Here is an 18,588-nt window from a genome sequence, read left to right as displayed (position 1 = left end):
AAAGTATATTTTTTCAACCAACCCATATTACATACCTACAATGATAGTACAACTTGACTAAGTATGGCATAGGAGAACTAGCAGTCTGTTACTTTGGCAAGATGCAAAGTGATCTTGGCTGCTTCATACGTAGGCTTTTTGTGATGGGTCGTTTTGTCTTTATCTCTCTGGTTGGGTGCACACACAGCACATATGGCCTTTTGAGTGGTTATCGCTTCTGTTGCATTATTTAATTAAAGGGGCTACATTAGATGCAGGTCAAGTCAGAGTAGATTTGATACCAGCAATCATTTAATAAGATTTCTAATCTGCTGCTCTCACAGTTATTTGAAATGCATTGGTCCCAGTCATGGTCTTAACACTCCATTGCTGATATTAGTGCTGTAGAAAATGTGCATCTGTCTGGATATAAGTGTGGTATGCTGTTCTGTTTAAAGGAATTCAGTGGGAGGTCCTCAAACACCGTCTTACTTAAATGTAGGTGGATCTGTATGTTAAATACATTAAATTCTCTCTCTCCCGCTCTGTCCCTCTCTCCCCTTCTCTCACCCCCTTTCCCCCCCTCCTCTCCCTCCCCCCCCCCTTTCTCTCCCTCTCTCTCTCTCCCTCTCCCTCTCTCCCCCTCTCTTTCCCTCTCCCCCCCTCCCTCTCCTTCTCTCTTTCCCTCTCTCCCTCCCTCCCTCTCCTTCTCTCTTTCCCTCTCTCCCTCCCTCCCTCTCTGTCTCTCCTCAGGTGAGTGGGAGAACAGCTGTAACGAGCTGCAGCGCATGCTGATGGTGCGCTCTCTCCGGCAGGATCGGGTCTCCTTCTGCGTCACCTCCTTCATCGTCAACAACCTGGGTGCCCGCTTCGTGGAGCCGCCTGTCCTCGACATGAAGGCCGTGAGTCTGCCGGCCAATCGTGTGCCAACGGCCAAATTGTCAGCCAATTCCAAACCACCGGCCAAACTCTTAGCCAATCCCGTGCCACCGGCCAAACTTTTAGCCAATCTTATGCCACCGACCAAACTGCCAGCCACCATGGCTCCCTGATTGTGACAGCGGTGTGTGTGAGAGAGCTGTGAGAGGCTTCGGTGGTCTATCCGGTCACTGCAGACCGCTGTGATACCCTCAGACCAAAGGCACTGTGTAAACCCTGAACCGACTGTAAATGGTTCAAACTGCGTCCCCTGACTCACCTCCAAGTGAGAGTCTCTGTTCCCCCTCCAGCTGAACGAGCTCATTGTACCTGTGGTATGATGTATTATTTCGGTGAGCTGGCTGACAGCTAAGGCTCTGGCCTGCGGCCCCTGTGTCCCTCTCCCCAGGTGGTGGAGGACTCGACCACCAGGACGCCGCTGATCTTTGTCCTGTCCCCGGGCGTGGACCCCACAGGCGCGCTGCTGCACCTGGCGGACAGCTCGGGAATGGGCCATCGCTTCCACGCCCTGTCCCTGGGGCAGGGCCAGGCCCCCATCGCCACGCGCATGATCAAAGAGGGGGTGAAAAACGGTGCGATTCCACCCGCCTCACCGCTCACCTGTCCCCGCTCTGACACCGTGTCCTTCTCTCCTTCCCTCTTTCTCTCTGTCTACCCTTCCTCTCCCCCGCTCATAAGTGTAAATACATTAAGATAACAATAATGGCGACAATAATGAACATACGTCCCATACATTCTTTGCGCACTTACAGCAGCGCTGTGCGAAATCTGAGCAGCTCTCTCCTTGTGTGTCTCAGGTGACTGGGTGTTCCTGGCTAACTGCCACCTGTCCCTGTCCTGGATGCCGCAGCTGGATAAGCTGGTGGAGCAGCTGCAGGTGGAGGAGCCGCATGCAGACTTCCGGCTGTGGCTCAGCTCCTCCCCCCACCCCGATTTCCCCATCGCCATCCTGCAGGCCGGCATCAAGATGACCACCGAGCCGCCCAAGGTGCGAGACACACTGTACACTCTCACACACACTACACACACTCACACACACCACACACTCTCTCACACACATCACACACTCTCACACACACTACACACTCTCTCACACACACCACACACTCTCACACACACTACACCCTATACACTATACACACAGTATACACTATACACACACACCACACACTCTCACACACACCACACCCTATACACTATACACACAATATACACTATACACACACACTATACACTCTTCACACACAGTACACACTACACACTCTCTCACACACACCACACACTCTCACACACACTACACCCTATACACTATACACACAGTATACACTATACACACACACCACACACTCTCACACACACCACACCCTATACACTATACACACAATATACACTATACACACACACTATACACTCTTCACACACAGTACACACTATACACACACTGTACACTCACACACGCACACAGTACACTCACATATACACTGTACACTATAAACACTATACACTCACACACACTATACACACTGTACATACACTATACACTCACACACACTGTATACTATACACACACTGTAGGCACACACACAGCGTATACTCCAACACACACTGTACACTCCCGCTCACACTATACACTACACAGTACACTACAGACGCCTACAGTGCCAGTGTTAGACTCTGTGTGGTGCCTTGTGTTTGGTGTTGCTGTGCTGCACCTGCTCTGTCTGACACCTCTCTGCCCCTCCCCCCCGTGCCTCTCGGGGTGTGTCTCTGGCTCCACCTGCAGGGCGTGAAGTCCAACATGAAGCGGCTGTACCAGCTGGTGACGGAGTCTCAGTTCAGCCGCTGCTCCCGGCCGTCGCTGTACCGCAAGCTGCTCTTCTCCCTCTGCTTCTTCCACAGCATCCTGCTGGAGAGGAAGAAGTTCCTGCAGCTGGGCTGGAACATCGTCTACGGCTTCAACGACTCCGACTTCGAGGTGCTGGGATGGGGGGAGCGCGGGGAGCTACTCTGAGCTGTGGCAGCTGTGTGCCCACATGAGGACCTGTTTCCCTTTGATCCCGTGAAAGCAGGGCCTCTGCCCACAGACGCTAACTCTCTGCGCTGATACAGGTGAGCGAGAACCTGACGAGTCTCTACCTGGACGAGTACGAGGAGGTGCCCTGGGACGCGCTCAAGTACCTGATCGCTGGGGTCAACTACGGGGGTCACGTGACAGACGACTGGGACCGGAGGCTGCTCACCACCTACATCAACGACTACTTCTGCGAGAAGGCTGTGACCGTTCCCTTCTACAAGTGAGGAAGCACATACACGCAGTAACCCACTTACACTCATTCACATGCGCAGACACACACAGGCACACTGAAACATCGGTGTCACTCTGCAGCAGAAGAGTACCCTCAGTGCCACGCTGCATCACTCACTCGCTGCCTCAGTGCCTGTGAAGCTCCTGTGGCCGAAAGTATGTGAGCACCACCATGTGGTCATTACTGTTATTACAACTATGGCTTTTTTTCTAACGCACATATAGGGTACTGAGTTTTCAGTCTTATTTTTAATTTTGAACACTGAAATGGAACACAATGGAATTTAAACACTAACACATCTGTCCTAAAGTAATGTTATGTCCTTAAAATGTCATTGCTATGTCCTGTCTATGTAACTCTTACTTGTATTTGGGGCAGCAGTGTAGCATAGTGGTTAAGGAGGACTCATAATCAAAAGGTTGCTGGTCCGAATCCCCATGGGGGCACTGCTGTGGGTACTTCACCCACAATTGCTCCAGTAAATATCCAGCTGTATAAATGTAACATTGTAAAAAATGTAATTGATGTAAGTCGATCTGGGTAAGAGCATCTGCTAAATGCCAATAATGTAATGTAATATTTGCTGGTTTAGTCCCTATAGTTACTATGGTTGTGCTCCACTGTAACGCCTGTGCTGCAGGCTGTCGTCTCTGTCCACCTACTACATCCCGCGAGACGGCCCCCAGTCTGTGTACCAGGACTACATCAACTCGCTGCCCAACATGGAGCACCCGGAGGTGTTCGGCCAGCACCCCAACGCGGACATCGCCAGCCAGATCGCCGAGACCCGCACGCTCTTCGACACCCTGCTGTCTCTGCAGCCCCAGGTCACCAGCGCTGCAGCCACCGGCGCCGGGCCCAGCCGCGAGGACAAGGTCAGGGCGCGCTGCATGTGCTGTGTGTGTGCGTAGGTTTGCTTGTGTTGTGTATGTGTTATCTTGTTCATATTGTGTGTGTGTATGTGTGTATGTATGTGTGCATGGGCTTTCTTGTGTTGTGTATGTGTTTGTGTATGTATAGTCTTGTTTGAATGGTGAGAAGGTGTGTGTGTGTGTTTGTGTGTGTATAGGCTTGTTTGAATGGTGAGAAGGTGTGTGTGTGTGTGTTTGTGTGTGTATAGGCTTGCTTGAATAGTGGGAAGGTGTGTGTGTGCATGTGTGTATGTATGTATGCATGGGCTTTCTTGTGTTGTGTATATGTGTGTGTGTGTGTGTGTGTGTGTGTGTGTGTGTGTGTGTGTGTGTGTGTGTGTGTGTGTACATGTGTGTATGTATGTGTGCATGGGCTTTCTTGTGTTGTGTATATGTGTGTGTGTGTGTATAGGCTTGTTTCAATGGTGAGAAGATGTGTGTGTGTTTGTGTGTATAGGCTTGTTTGAATGGTGGGAAGGTGTGTGTGTGTGTGGGTTGCTGGACTCACTCCTGCTGTCTCCAGGTGTTGGAGCTCTCTGCAGACGTGCGGCAGAAGATGCCAGCTCAGATAGATTATGAGGGCACCAGGCAGCTGCTGCAGGATGACCCCTCACCTCTCAACGTAGTGCTGCTGCAGGAGATCCAGAGATACAACGCTCTACTGCACACCATCAAGTGAGTGTGCATGTGTGTGCGTGTGTGTGCGTGTGTGTGTGTGTGTGTGTGCGTGTGTGTGCGTGCGTGCATGTGTGTGTGTGCGTGCGTGCATGTGTGTGGTTGCGTAGCAGGATGCCGGGTGAACACTGACCATAAAAGTGTGTTTTGTGTTTGTGTGTGTGCATGTATAAATCATTCCCATTTAGCGTAAATATAACAGTAAATCTGAGTGCATTTTGTCGTTTGTGTGTGTGTGTGTATGCTTAGTTCCTCCCTGTTGGAGCTGGAGAAGGGGATCCAGGGGCTGGTGGTGATGTCCAGTAATCTGGAAGAGACGTTCCACTGCATTTACGATGCCCGCGTGCCACCTCTGTGGGAGAAGGTGAGTGTTACTGTAACTCAGTAAATCTCACCGCAGGAACGGCGGCCATCTTTCCTGATGGACCTCAGTGTTACAGAGCAATGAGGGGGGGTACCTGTCTGTCAGGACGCTCCTACTGCAGAGCTCACAGCTGTGACCGCACGAGCTCTCCCGGGCTGGACCCTGACCCCATTACAGGAGACGGATGCTCGTTACGGGGAATGGCAGCCAGAATGAGGACATTCAGAGAGACCGCATCATCTGTGTGTGTGTGTGTGTGTGTGTGTGTGTGTGTGTGTGTGTGCGTGTGTGTGTGTGTGTGTGTGTGTGTGTGTGCGTGTGTGTGTGTGTGTCTGTGTGTGTGTGTGTGTGTGTGTGTGTGTGCGTGTGTGTGTGTGTGTGTGTGTGTGTGTGTGTGTGTTTTGCGCAATGCGGTGGTCAGGTGGACTGTGTGGGCCCCGGTGACTAAACCAAGACAGCGGCTTCATGTAATTGCTCCCTAATAAACAGAGTAAACCAGCGTAGCTGTGCGCCAATTACATTTATGAAGCGGAGGGAGACGGGGGGCTGCAGCAGACGTCTTTCACCCGGAGAGAGCCATCAGCTGCCATTAAAGCCCCTGATCCAGCTGCTCCTCCAGCTCCTTCCCTCGTCTCATTACGGCCGCTCCCCATTTTCCCAAACAGCCCTCTTCTCCCAGGAGCTCAAAAAAACAATAACGACGCAGAACACAATGTACTCTTCCACGCATGCTTCCTTTCGGGCTGGATTCAGATATCAGTCAGTCACTATTTATGGATAACACTTTGCCTCAGCCTCTTCGTAGTCATAAAAGACCTGTATCTGTTCCATGGAGAGACGTGGAGACGCATAGTAGATGTGCAGGTCTTAATGCTGCGGGACTGCAGAGATGCTGCTCACGCTCCTCGGTAACCTCGGTAACTGCCACATTTAACACTGCCTGATTTTGTCTCTGGTTTACCTCACAGCCCTACAGTGCATGTTTTATGAGGTGGTGTCCCCTCCCTGTCAGATGCTGTCCTGACAGGTTTCCTTGCAGGGCTGCTTTGCTGTTGGATGGTGGTGGGACTATGGTGAATGAGAGAATGGCAGGAGATCAGTGTCTGTAAAAATGGGTCATTGGGTGCTCACGCTGTCCTGGGCCTCCCTAGGCGTACCCCTCCCTGAAGCCGCTGGCCTCGTGGACGCGTGACCTGTGCCAGCGTGTGGAGCAGTTTGCTCGCTGGGCGGAGACGGCGCGCCCCCCCACCCTCTTCTGGCTGTCCGGCTTCACCTTCCCCACTGGCTTCCTTACCGCGGTGTTGCAGGCTGCTGCTCGCCAGCACAATGTGAGCACAGAGCCACACCCCCGCTGCACTGAACATGCTCACAGAACTGCACACACTGCACTGAGCATGCTCACAGAACCATGTACACACTGCACTGAGCATGCTCACAGAACTGCACACACTGCACTGAGCATGCTCACAGAACCATGTACACACTGCACTGAGCATGCTCACAGAACTGCACACACTGCACTGAGCATGCTCACAGAACCATGTACACACTGCACTGAGCATGCTCACAGACCCATGTACACACTGCACTGAGCATGCTCACAGAACTGCACACACTGCACTGAGCATGCTCACAGAACCATGTACACACTGCACTGAGCATGCTCACAGAACCATGTACACGCTGCACTGAGCATGCTCACAGAACCACACACACGCTGCACTGAGCATGCTCACAGAACCATACCCACGCTGCACTGAGCATGCTCACAGAACCACACACACGCTGCACTGAGCATGCTCACAGAACCATACACACGCTGCACTGAGCATGCTCACAGAACCACACACACACTGCACTGAGCATGCTCACAGAACTGCACACACTGCACTGAGCATGCTCACAGAACCATGTACACACTGCACTGAGCATGCTCACAGAACTGCACACGCTGCACTGAGCATGCTCACAGAACTGCACACACTGCACTGAGCATGCTCACAGAACCATGTACACGCTGCACTGAGCATGCTGACAGAACTGCACACACGCTGCACTGAGCATGCTCACAGAACCACACACACACTGCACTGAGCATGCTCACAGAACCACACACACGCTGCACTGAGCATGCTCACAGAACCATACCCACGCTGCATTGAGCATGCTGACAGAACTGCACACACACTGCACTGAGCATGCTCACAGACCCATGTACACGCTTCACTGAGCATGCTCACAGAACCACACACACTGCACTGAGCATGCTCACAGAACCATGTACACACTGCACTGAGCATGCTCACAGAACTGCACACGCTGCACTGAGCATGCTCACAGAACTGCACACACTGCACTAAGCATGCTCACAGAACCATGTACACACTGCACTGAGCATGCTCACAGAACCATACCCACGCTGCACTGAGCATGCTCACAGAACTGCACACACTGCACTGAGCATGCTCACAGAACCATGTACACACTGCACTGAGCATGCTCACAGAACCATACCCACGCTGCACTGAGCATGCTCACAGAACTGCACACACTGCACTGAGCATGCTCACAGAACCATGTACACACTGCACTGAGCATGCTCACAGAACTGCACACGCTGCACTGAGCATGCTCACAGAACTGCACACACTGCACTGAGCATGCTCACAGAACCATGTACACACTGCACTGAGCATGCTCACAGAACTGCACACACTGCACTGAGCATGCTCACAGAACCATGTACACACTGCACTGAGCATGCTCACAGACCCATACCCACGCTGCACTGAGCATGCTCACAGAACTGCAAACACTGCACTGAGCATGCTCACAGAACCATGTACACACTGCACTGAGCATGCTCACAGACCCATGTACACACTGCACTGAGCATGCTCACAGAAGCATGTACACACTGCACTGAGCATGCTCACAGAACTGCACACACTGCACTGAGCATGCTCACAGAACCATGTACACACTGCACTGAGCATGCTCACAGAACCACAGTCATTCTGTCATTCACACTCACAGAATCCACTCTGACACTGATTGAGCATCTGCTACATCCTACTGTGACACTTTTACATTGTATTAATTCAGTGCTATTATAAATCAATAATGTAACACATGAGAACATCACATCAATAATGCTAATATGTAATGTACACTTTACAGGTTTCAGTGGACACTTTGTCCTGGGAGTTTATAGTCTCTACTGTGGATGACAACAACCTTCTGTTCCCACCCAAGGTGAGTTCCAACTCTCATAAATACTTTCATCATTCCATCCCTTTTTCCTTCTCTAGTTTCCCTTCATTCCTGTCTCATATTGGCTCACTGAGTCTCTTTTTACCACTGTCTCCTACTTTATGTTTCTCCTCCATATCCCTTTCTCTCTTTCTCACTCTTTTATCTCTCATTTCTCTTTTCACGTTTCTCCTCCCCTTTCTTCTTCTTCCCTCATTCCCTCTCCCACATCCCTTTCCCTATCCTCTTCCTTCTGCCTCTCCCTATATCTGTTCCTGCTTCTACACTCTCTATCATCACTCTCCTGTCCTTCCCTCTCTCATCAGCTCCATATTCTCCCTCCTTTTATCCCTTTCTCTATGTCTGTCCTCCTCTCCTCACCCCTCACTTCCCCTGTCCCCCTCTGTCCCTCAGGATGGGGTGTTTATCCGGGGCCTGTTCTTGGAGGGGGCTGGCTGGGATAAGAAGAACTCCTGTCTGGTGGAAGCTGAGCCGATGCAGCTGGTTTGCCCCATCCCAACCATCCACTTCAAACCTGTGGAGGCCCGCAAGAAGATGGCAAAGAGTGAGACTCTCCCCTGGCTCTGAGGGCATGGCCTCTCCCTCCCTCTCTCTCTCTTTCTCTCTCTCTCTGACCCCCTTTTCCGCCTTAGAGCTAAAACCAGGCGAGCACAAATGAGAGCCAGAGCTGGCTGACCCGTATTATTAAGCATTATTACTTTTCCAACGTGTCACCCGCACACAGAGCCCTGGTGCATGATGTCACACCGAATGCTGCCATCTGCCAGACTGAAACGGTTTGTGGCAGCCTGTTGTTAAATACTCACTCGTTCAGAATAAGGGGTTTTTAAATTCCTGCACAGTGTAAGATCACCTAGCTGTAATCAGCGTTGCACTTTTTGATGCCTCAGATTAACTATAGGGTGTGTGAGGCTCGGGGGCTTGTGATGTCCGCTGTGTAAAAGTGTTTCTCTTGTCTGCAGGTATGTACTCCTGTCCCTGCTACTATTTCCCTGTGCGTGCGGGAGGGGCTGGACGGCCTTCTTTTGTGGTGGGGGTGGACCTCAAGTCAGGTGCTGTCCCACCTGACCACTGGATTAAGAGGGGGACTGCTCTCCTCATGAGCCTCGATCACTAGGGTTAAACACAGAAGAACACACACACACACACACACTGTAAACTACTCAGGTAATCTTAAATGAAATGGAAAGTAGTGTGTAGAATTCTGTTTTACACTGTTTGAATTGTTTAAATTTGTATTCAAAGTGTTAAAGAATATTTTGAAGCCCTAAAGAATGCACTTTTTATCACACAGTGAGCATTGTTCCATTAAAGTAATAAATAATATCTTTATGAATTATATGAAGAAAGTTAAGAATAAAAAAGTTGTTTCTTTTCCATGTCAGTAAGACCAAGTTCTTTGTGGACTCTTGTGTATGAAGCACTTCCTCTCCCTGCCTCTGCTCCTTACAGTGATCCCCCTCCCACCCAACTCCTCCTCTCCCCCCAACCCCTCCTCCCCGCCTCCTCTCCATGGAACTCCACACTCTTTTTTTCTGCAGCCCCTTCCCTCCCCAACACTCTTTTTCCTCAGATGAAAGAAAGGACACTCTTCAAATGCTCCCAACAACCCAGCACATTCCTCCAGAGGTTTCACACACACACAATGTAGAGACTGGCAGAGCTGGACCACACCATTGTCTCTCCTCACTTTACTTACAGTGGTGGCTCATTTCCTCCACTGAATGCCCTCAAGTCCTCTTTATTTCTCTTCTCTTGTGTGGATGAACTGTAATGCATGCATATTTGTGGGTTTACTCTCTGTATATGGGTGTGTGTGTATCTGTGGTTATGCATGTGTGGTTGGTGCAAGTGTAGAAATGTATGTCTTTGGTTGTCTTTGTGTGTGTGTGTGTGTGTTCCAATTTGCATGTTATCACACCGGAAACCACAGGCCTTTGTGATAATAGTCTCCTGATGATTTTTCTCTTATTGCACATTTTCATACGAGTAAAAATTTAAAAAGCACAGGATACACTTTTATCAGTTCTCTGCACTTTTGCTATAATTAAACTGATCTCTGCCGAAATGAAGGATGCAATAGAGTGGAATTACAAGTGGCTGTGGTTCTGGTACACTGCTACACTGTGTAGATTCAGCCACTCTTTTAAACGGAGAAAACAAGGGGAACAGTGCCGGAACAGAATGAGCGGGCCGAGGGAGGGAGGGGGTCTTGCTTCAAGACAGCATTCAGCAGATTGTCTCCTGAATGAAAGACACTTGCCCAGACCTTTAAGGGCCTCTTTATTTGGGCCAGGTCTGTATTCCTGAATTGGTCCTGTCGGGGAGCTCATAGCAACCTGTCCAATTTCAATTTAAATGGACTTCAAGGCCATGAGGAGTATTGCTGTGCAGCTGCCGACTATACGAATTCATGTGCCGTATTGTTTTTATATCGCGTTTCTGCAACAGTGTGGATCTTAAGGGTTTAACTAGTCCTGACACGAACTTGTACACTTACGTGTTCTTCCACAACAGGTAGCAAATGGTTTGAGAAATTACGGGAAAGTTCACTAGACATGCGTCGCTAACAAACGTTTGCCACGATCGACATCTGCTTATTCACTTTCTGCTGTAAGACGAGATGGCTGCTTGTACACACAGTATGCTAACGTATTATTAAGAAAATATGTAACGTGCCAAACTCTTGGTAGTCTTCAGCGTTCTCTTCTGATTTGTGCACATAAATGAATGACTACAGGGTTGAGTAGCAAAGCGTTGCACGGAAAACAACACGTATGACGGGGCACTTCAGTATTGACCCTAAGTACGAATATAACAAGCACACGAAATATATATATAAAAAAACAATGATAAAGTGCCATACATGTTCTCCAAAGAATGCAAGAAGTAATGATGGAATGTCACTCATACGTGTTTTCCAGGGAAGACGGGGGCGGGGCAGTATTTACCAGAGACCCGTCCACCGAAAATAAACCTGCAGGAGAGAAGCTACGAGAGAGACTGAGAGGGAGGAGGGAGGGAGGGAGCGAGAGAGAGAGAGAGAGAGAGAGAGTGAGTGAGTGAGTGAGTGAACGAGCGAGCGGGCGCGATAGAGGGAGAAGGAGAGTGTCTGCGTTGCAATGGAATAAAAACTGCGCAATTTCCAAATCACCACTTCTTTGATCCCGCTTTCCTTAATAATAAAGCTCTGCTCTTTACTGCCGCTTCGCCTGATGTAAGATGGATAATTCAAGCATGATTCCGACCGCGTCTTGAATCTACTAGGGGGTTATAGCTATTCGGGTTGGCGATTTTATAAACTGATGTTAGCTAGCTAAGGTTTTGGAAAGAGCCGTGTTGTCATTTTAGGAACACGTATCTAGCTAGCTGGCTATCTGTGTGAAATCATTGGCCATACAAGAAGATCAGGACTACTGTTTCGTGTGACAAGAGGTGTATATTGATCGCAAAACACCATGCATAATGATGCGTGTGTAAACGGAGCTACTAACTGTAGCTAGCTACGGTTTCATAATGTATCTGCGTGTACGCTTGTGCTTCTGCAGACATTTTAAAATGCATATGGATTTTTGGATGCACAATGCAATTACATAATTTGGGGTGTATTTTAAGGCTGCCTGGCTGCACGACTGTCAATCAGAAGGGGAAAAAGAAGATACGGAGTAAATTTTTAATCTGTTAAAATACTGTACAATGACGAGAACGGTGGTACCTCCCAAACGGAATCAGCGGTTATCGCCAGGTAAGCGTGTGGCTCACTCGACTTTTCTTACTTTAAAACTTTACGAATAGCGATTAGAATGATTATTTTTAAATCCCATCAGAAGCTAGTTTGCAGGCTAAGATGTTTCGAAACTGACCTTCAAGGATCTAACAACATATGGACGATACACTCCGCATTCACGTGTCCTTTGATTCTTGTGTCAGTGGAGATGCGCGCATAATCTCTTTAATTGCAAATCTTGCTGCTAGTTCTCAGCTAGTATTTAAACAGCATTCACAGATTCCTTATCGTGTACAAAACTACTGCAACCAACTGGAAAATAGCGAAAATGCTAAGAGTCGCATTTGCGGCGGAGTTTGTAAGAGATGTGGCTAAAAATGTTCACGTGTTGCCTTTCTTTTCCTCGCATTTTATTGAAACGTTTTCTGATGAGCTCACTCTACTTTACGGGAAACGAGTAGGAGTTATGTTGCAATCCATGGGCATTGTGACGGGAATACCCGCCGTTTCACACCCCCTTTTTTACAATCAGGATCGTACTGAACCAATTTGTCTAAAAAGTCTAGTTTTTTCGTATTTACGGCTGCCACCAGAGTCCAAAAATGTTGTCTTTTTATTTATTAAATTATCGTTAGATAACCTCGCTCGCTGAATGAGTCTGGGCCTGCTGGTGATTGGAAGGAAGGAGTGTCGCATTTTCTTTCTGAAATGTCATGTGGTGGAGTTGTGGCGGGTTAGTAGAATTTCCAGGAAGAACATTTGAATTTTTTCTGTTATTTTTTTCTCTCTCCCTCTCTGTGTCACCGCCCCCTTTCTCCGTGTAAGTGTAGTAGCGCTAAATCACCGCCGGGGGGCGCATGAAAGCCCGCTCTTCTTTTCATTGGTCGCTCACGTTTCCTGCTCTCGAGCCGTCGATCCGAGCCGCTGGCCGCGTTTGAAAATCGAGTGTAACGGCAGCGCGTCCTGTAACGGGCGGCTTTTGAACGGCCTCTGTGCTAGCGAGCTGACTTAGCCTCCAAAGAGCCAGGCATTCACTCAGGTTATGCGTGTTTGTTCTTTCATTAGCTTCCCGTTTACGGTTAGCGACGCAAATAAGTTCAATTTCTAAATTGCTTGAAGTGCACGTCCACCTCCCCCTGTTTGAACAGCTAGCAAGTCAAGGTAAAGGGATGCTGTAGTACCGTTGGGTCTCGACAGGTTAACTGCTTCTAGAGATGTTGTGTGGGTAGCTAATGTTATCCTGCCAACTAGCAACTTTTTATTATTAATACACACTAGCTAGCAACACATTTTTATCTTTATCGAGCTTCTATACTGTGTAAACGCAATGTAGTGTATTTCTGTGGTCACGGTAACGGTTTCACCTACGAAGTGGCTACCGTTAGACAGGCATTCTGAAATTGAGAATTTATACCTTATATCATATAACCATATAATTTAACGTTAGAGTAAGCATAGCAGTTTTTTAGCTGGCTGTAAGTTACAGCGATAGCTTTGCACACTTAACAGATTGGCTAATTTATACGAATAGCAACGGTAGAGCCTTCAGAACAACTTCCTCACACATCTAAAGCCTGTTTTAGGCCGACGGGCGGTAATTTTGCAGTCGCTGTGAATTGGTTGATTGAAAAACCACAGGTGATCCTCTCGTAGCTCATGATACAACCTGAAATAGTCCACCAGTTGTTTGTGGAAGGGATTTTGCAGGGAACATGTTCAAAAAATGAAATGAAAAGAAAATGTGTTTTGCATAACATGTGGCCTCCATGAAATATGTAATGTTTGCAAATTAGGTAAAGTGCAAGTGAGTCACACAAGGCAAGTCACATCAGTTAGAAGAAGCTAATACATGCCAGCTAAATAATAAAACTAATCCTAAAGGAACACCACGTTTAAGTCTTCTGCTGTTGGGGGATTTAGTGTATAACATATGCATGTGTCAGTCCTAAGAAAACGGCCCAGGGTTTTGAAGTGTCCAGAACCTTCTGCACCTTGCAGTTAGAACCTTTTGTAAAGTTTCAACACAAAGTTTATGTGTGTTGAGAAATCCATGGCCCAGCACAAACTCCTAACAGTACTTGGAATGGCCAACAGCAGGTACCTACAACTGAGGACAGGAGGTGATGCTGTATGAGTTGGCTTGAGAATGTGTCTGCTATGGTCACACACTCTCTTTGAGTGAAAGGGTACTTGTTTCCATGTGTTAAAGCTGTAACTGAATACTGCAGATGTGTCTGTCTGTCTGTCTGTCCATGCCCAAAATGTGAACCCCATGCAGCCTGCGGAGCCATTTTGACTTCCCAGCAAGCCTTGAGTCAGTTGTCAGCCAACAGTGACACTAAAGTTATCAGTTCCACAGTAATGGACATATACTTGAAAAAGAGAATATTTAAAACAACCTTAAACAGCCCAGTCTACATTGTTTGCCAGCATTCCTGAAATATTCTAGCATGATGGTTTGTGAGAAGATCTGACCAGCTGTGTGTATACTCTACCACTAGAGGGTCCCATAAGCACAGGGGAAACAGTCTGGGGGTCTCGCCTTCGGATCATGTGTCTGTTCTCACGATTTCTAGCAACTTCTGTCTGACGACTTGGAGCTGTAGTAGAGAGAGGGTTGGCCAAACAAATCAATAATCCGGAAAACAGTAATATTAGTCATTTAGATAGATGTTGAGTAATGTCACAGGGCAACATCTGTCTTTAAACAGAAGTTAAAGGACTGTGGGACCTCTTATAAGGTTGTTAAATTGCATAGTCAGGCTACAATGGCCTAGTCATCAGTCTCAGATTCACTCAGAGACACTTTTGTAACCTTTTTCTATGTTACAGTCAATTACAGAATCAGTTAAAAATCACAGACATTACAGGTTGTTGTCTGTGTCAAATGGAAGATGTTGTTGGGTTGTTGTCAGATGTGTATCATGGAACCGCTTTTAAAATACCATGCCATAGAATGGCCCATTCCTCTTCTCAGGTGGGCAAAGTCTGGGGGCCAGTGTGTGTCCAGAAGGTTCTAGGCTCATACTCTCTGAGGGGGACTATTGTTGTGTGAGTATAACTATGCCTCTGCTGAAAAACAAGCAGTATGTGATTCTGTAAGGAAGAGGCTACAGTTGTTTTAAAGGTGTTTTGTTTGGTTGTAAAGAAAAGCAGAGAGTCGTGCTAACCTTTCTCAAAGACAGTGTAGTTTTTGGCTGTTTCATAGTGCAGAGTGCAGCAGTACTAGCCCAAATGTGCATAAAATAACATGGGGAAAAATGGCATTCTATCTGCTTTTACAGCAACCTGCAATGCATTACAGCAACAAAATTGCTTTTTGCCTTTGCCTTTTACAGCAGCCTTTGACTTGTTACAACAACAAAATGGCTTTGTTCTTGTTGAAAGCTGGCGTTTTCTCTAAATCATTGTCTCAGCCATCAGAAAGCCCCTCTCCATCATCTGACGGCCCCCCCTCGACACACACTGGAAGTTTTTCTTCAGGAAGCACTGCAGTAAAGAAAGCCCCCTTAGTTAGCAGGAAGGACTGCTCTCCACTTCTGACCTGCACTCTCCGTTCTGCATTCTTTGATTACTAAAAATGTTCATTTCAGCTAAGCTGTTTACAAATAAGAAAGAAACGTTTCTGTTGTGCAGTTGTGACACTGAATAACTGCAGTATAAAAATTGCAATGAAAAAAAAAGTATAGTATGATGGTAGTAAATATATTGTACTGTATTTCACAGGCATTCTTACAAGTTCTTACAGTATACTTAATTCATATGTTCTTTGGATAGTTTCCTCATTCTGCATTGTTTATGTGTATGAAGCCTGAGTAAAAGGTGATCTGTAAAATTTCTTTTTAAAAAGTTTTGATGCAAAAATGGTTTTTAGGAGTGTTTCTATCATCTGGACAATCTGCATTAATATTTTTAAGTCCTTGTGTTCCTTGATAAACAGAGGATCAAGCTCCGTTTTGGGTTGGATGGGGATGGAGGTGGAGGTGGAGGTGGGGATTGAAAGAATAACCTTTCACCCTTCAGGTGCTGTTTTGTTGTTGCTGCACTTGATGAATGTCTGTTCCCCTGTCACATGAATCTGAGTGCTCATCTGCATATGAAATGAGTTGAAACCTGACTCTGTCTGGGCAGAAATGAGGGTGCAGACTTGTGCCTTTAACAGGCCCACTGACACTCCAGCCATTTTCAGATCTTGCCAAGTCCTTGTCTGCTGATATTCAGTCTGACTTTCTTTTGAAAATGTTTTGTTTTCTGTTCACAGCAGAAAATGGAAGCACACAGCCAGACCCTGACAGCAGCCGAACAGCACCCAGAACAGTCATTAGAAACACCAGCAATCCCAATCTGCCTAAAAGCAAGAGAGGGCCAATTATGCTGATGGAATGGCCAGCCAGTCTTTCAGAGCCCCTTAAAATGGACTTTGCAAGCTCCAGCCAATCGGAGGAAGCAGAAGCATTGGGTGAAGCCTCAGGAACAGGACTAAAGTGGGAGGTGCTGAGGTGAGTCTTCAACAATCATTGTATTAGCAGAGATTGTGGCGTTTAATAGAACTGATTTTAAACTCAGTTGAACTTCAGCACATGGCATTCAAGTTCATTGCTGTACAGCCAGACATTGGGATGTAAAGCAGTTTGGAATTTGAACCACTTCCAGGACTGATCTTTGTACTGGTACAGAAAATACCTCTTTATCTTGTGGAGTTATTATTGAAAAAGGAAACACAATCAGCCTTGGTGACCTTCAGGTGAATGCTCTTGTAAAAGAGGAAGATGTTTATGCCGTTTGTCATTGAACCAGAACTCTTTCATCAGTACAGTCTTATTCATTAAATCACACATTTGAAAAAAGTATTGCTAGGAAGATAAAAGGCAACAGTTTGCAGGTATATGTGTAAAAATTAAAAGCATTCGTTGAAGAAAAAGGCCTTTTTAGAAAAAAGAGCCAGTTTGTGTTGTGGGAAGTTAAGCTTGGCATATTAATCAGATTTACTGTAGTCTGACCAGCCAACAGGAGAAACTGTGGGAAGGCTGGGGAATAAAATCACTCATTTTGTGTCAGGTGATGCTAAACTAATGTTATAATAAACTGAGGGACTAAAGGAAGGAGTTATGCTTTGATACCGTGACAGCATTTAAAATAAAATGGACAAGTGGGAGAGGGTAGTGCTATTTGCAATCAGTTTGGCTCCCCAAGTGAGACCACATGGTCATCTCAATGATCCTTCATTTATAGTCATTGGCTGTTGTCAGGTCATGGCCTCCTGAGATTGCCTCTGGCCAGCGGAAGCCACAACAGCATGACAGTGGTAATGGCTCCGTCAGATCCTCAAAAACACATACGACTGATTGTATTTCAGCCTGAACCGACACATACGACTGATTGTATTTCAGCCTGAACTGGGTCAGTGAACCAGTTCATTAATGTAAAATTGTCCTTCTCAGGCATTTCCGCAGTGTGCAGTTTCATTCAAATAAAGAAGCCGACTTGCCCCCAAGCAGTCTGTAAATCTGCAGTGCTTTATAATGAATAAACTGCTACAAAGAGATCTGCATTCCCTCATCGCTCCAGCAGGACATGTTCATATCAGTGAATTATGAGTTACGTTTTGCAGTGTTCTTACGTTCTTTTCATAAAGTTCTGTTTTATGGGGCCAAGCACCACTTCCTCATTCTGCTGGTATCCCAGGCCAGGATCTAAAAACTCTCCAAATTAGGCAGGGAGCAGTGACAAACGTCCTATCTATGAGTATGAGGCTGCCATCTTTTTTTAAATACAGATTGTTAAGTGCAATTATAACTGTATGGTGACCATAAGTACACTTAGGATATTTGCAGGGCTTTATACTAATCCAGCTGCTTAGAACTAAATTTACTCTTTGCTGCTTGATTGTCAGCTGTAATATATTTGCAGTAATCAATTTGTTAACACACTTAAACTCTGGATGCATAGCCATTGTATTGGACAAGGCACTATGCAAGCACAAGGTCACCAGTTTGAATGTAGCTCATAAATTCTACATATATTCTCTTGAAAGAGTTAGCTTTATGCAGCTTTGCAGGGGAGTTGTATGTGCTGTTAAGTATCGGTTCTGCAGCCAAAAACACTGCATGTAAAAATGTTAATGTTTACTAATGGCGGGTAACAGTGTTGCCATTGTTTATTTTTTTTTCTTTTATTGAATCTAGGTTATGTCATGTATAGTAGTATGGATTTTATATCCCCCAATGTGCAGTGAAAATGGCCTCAGCCAGGGGGCATTCTTAAAGGGGAAGTTCATCTGCATGCAGTAGTTCTGCATACTATCCATTTAAACTTGGTGAAGTACTCCAGGTTAAGTACCTTGCTTTAAGATGCATCAGTGGTGCCACTGGGAATCAAACCTGAACCCTTTCCTGAATGCTGTCAGCAGTGTGT

The 18,588-nt window shown here is 46.9% G+C and overlaps 1 protein-coding gene across 1 annotated transcript in view; it reads left to right on the top strand.

Annotated features, from left to right (window-relative positions):
* dnah2 (dynein, axonemal, heavy chain 2) overlaps window positions 1-9,594 on the top strand; it is an 86,221-nt gene extending 76,627 nt beyond the window's left edge. The window contains exons 77-88 of the mRNA XM_036547675.1: window positions 733-881; window positions 1,307-1,490; window positions 1,716-1,906; window positions 2,702-2,893; window positions 3,028-3,212; window positions 3,865-4,099; window positions 4,659-4,810; window positions 5,060-5,174; window positions 6,326-6,502; window positions 8,355-8,429; window positions 8,841-8,991; window positions 9,410-9,594. Of these exons, the coding sequence (XP_036403568.1) occupies window positions 733-881; window positions 1,307-1,490; window positions 1,716-1,906; window positions 2,702-2,893; window positions 3,028-3,212; window positions 3,865-4,099; window positions 4,659-4,810; window positions 5,060-5,174; window positions 6,326-6,502; window positions 8,355-8,429; window positions 8,841-8,991; window positions 9,410-9,564 (1,961 nt within the window). The 3' untranslated portion in view covers window positions 9,565-9,594. The remainder of the gene's footprint in view (window positions 1-732; window positions 882-1,306; window positions 1,491-1,715; window positions 1,907-2,701; window positions 2,894-3,027; window positions 3,213-3,864; window positions 4,100-4,658; window positions 4,811-5,059; window positions 5,175-6,325; window positions 6,503-8,354; window positions 8,430-8,840; window positions 8,992-9,409) is intronic.
* The last annotated feature ends 8,994 nt before the right edge of the window (window positions 9,595-18,588 follow it).

Source organism: Megalops cyprinoides, chromosome 16 (genome assembly GCF_013368585.1).
Source record: "Megalops cyprinoides isolate fMegCyp1 chromosome 16, fMegCyp1.pri, whole genome shotgun sequence".
In the NCBI taxonomy this organism is placed as follows: domain Eukaryota; kingdom Metazoa; phylum Chordata; class Actinopteri; order Elopiformes; family Megalopidae; genus Megalops; species Megalops cyprinoides.
The sequence above is the reverse complement of the archived record's forward strand: the minus strand, read 5'-3'. Positions and strand labels throughout refer to the sequence as shown.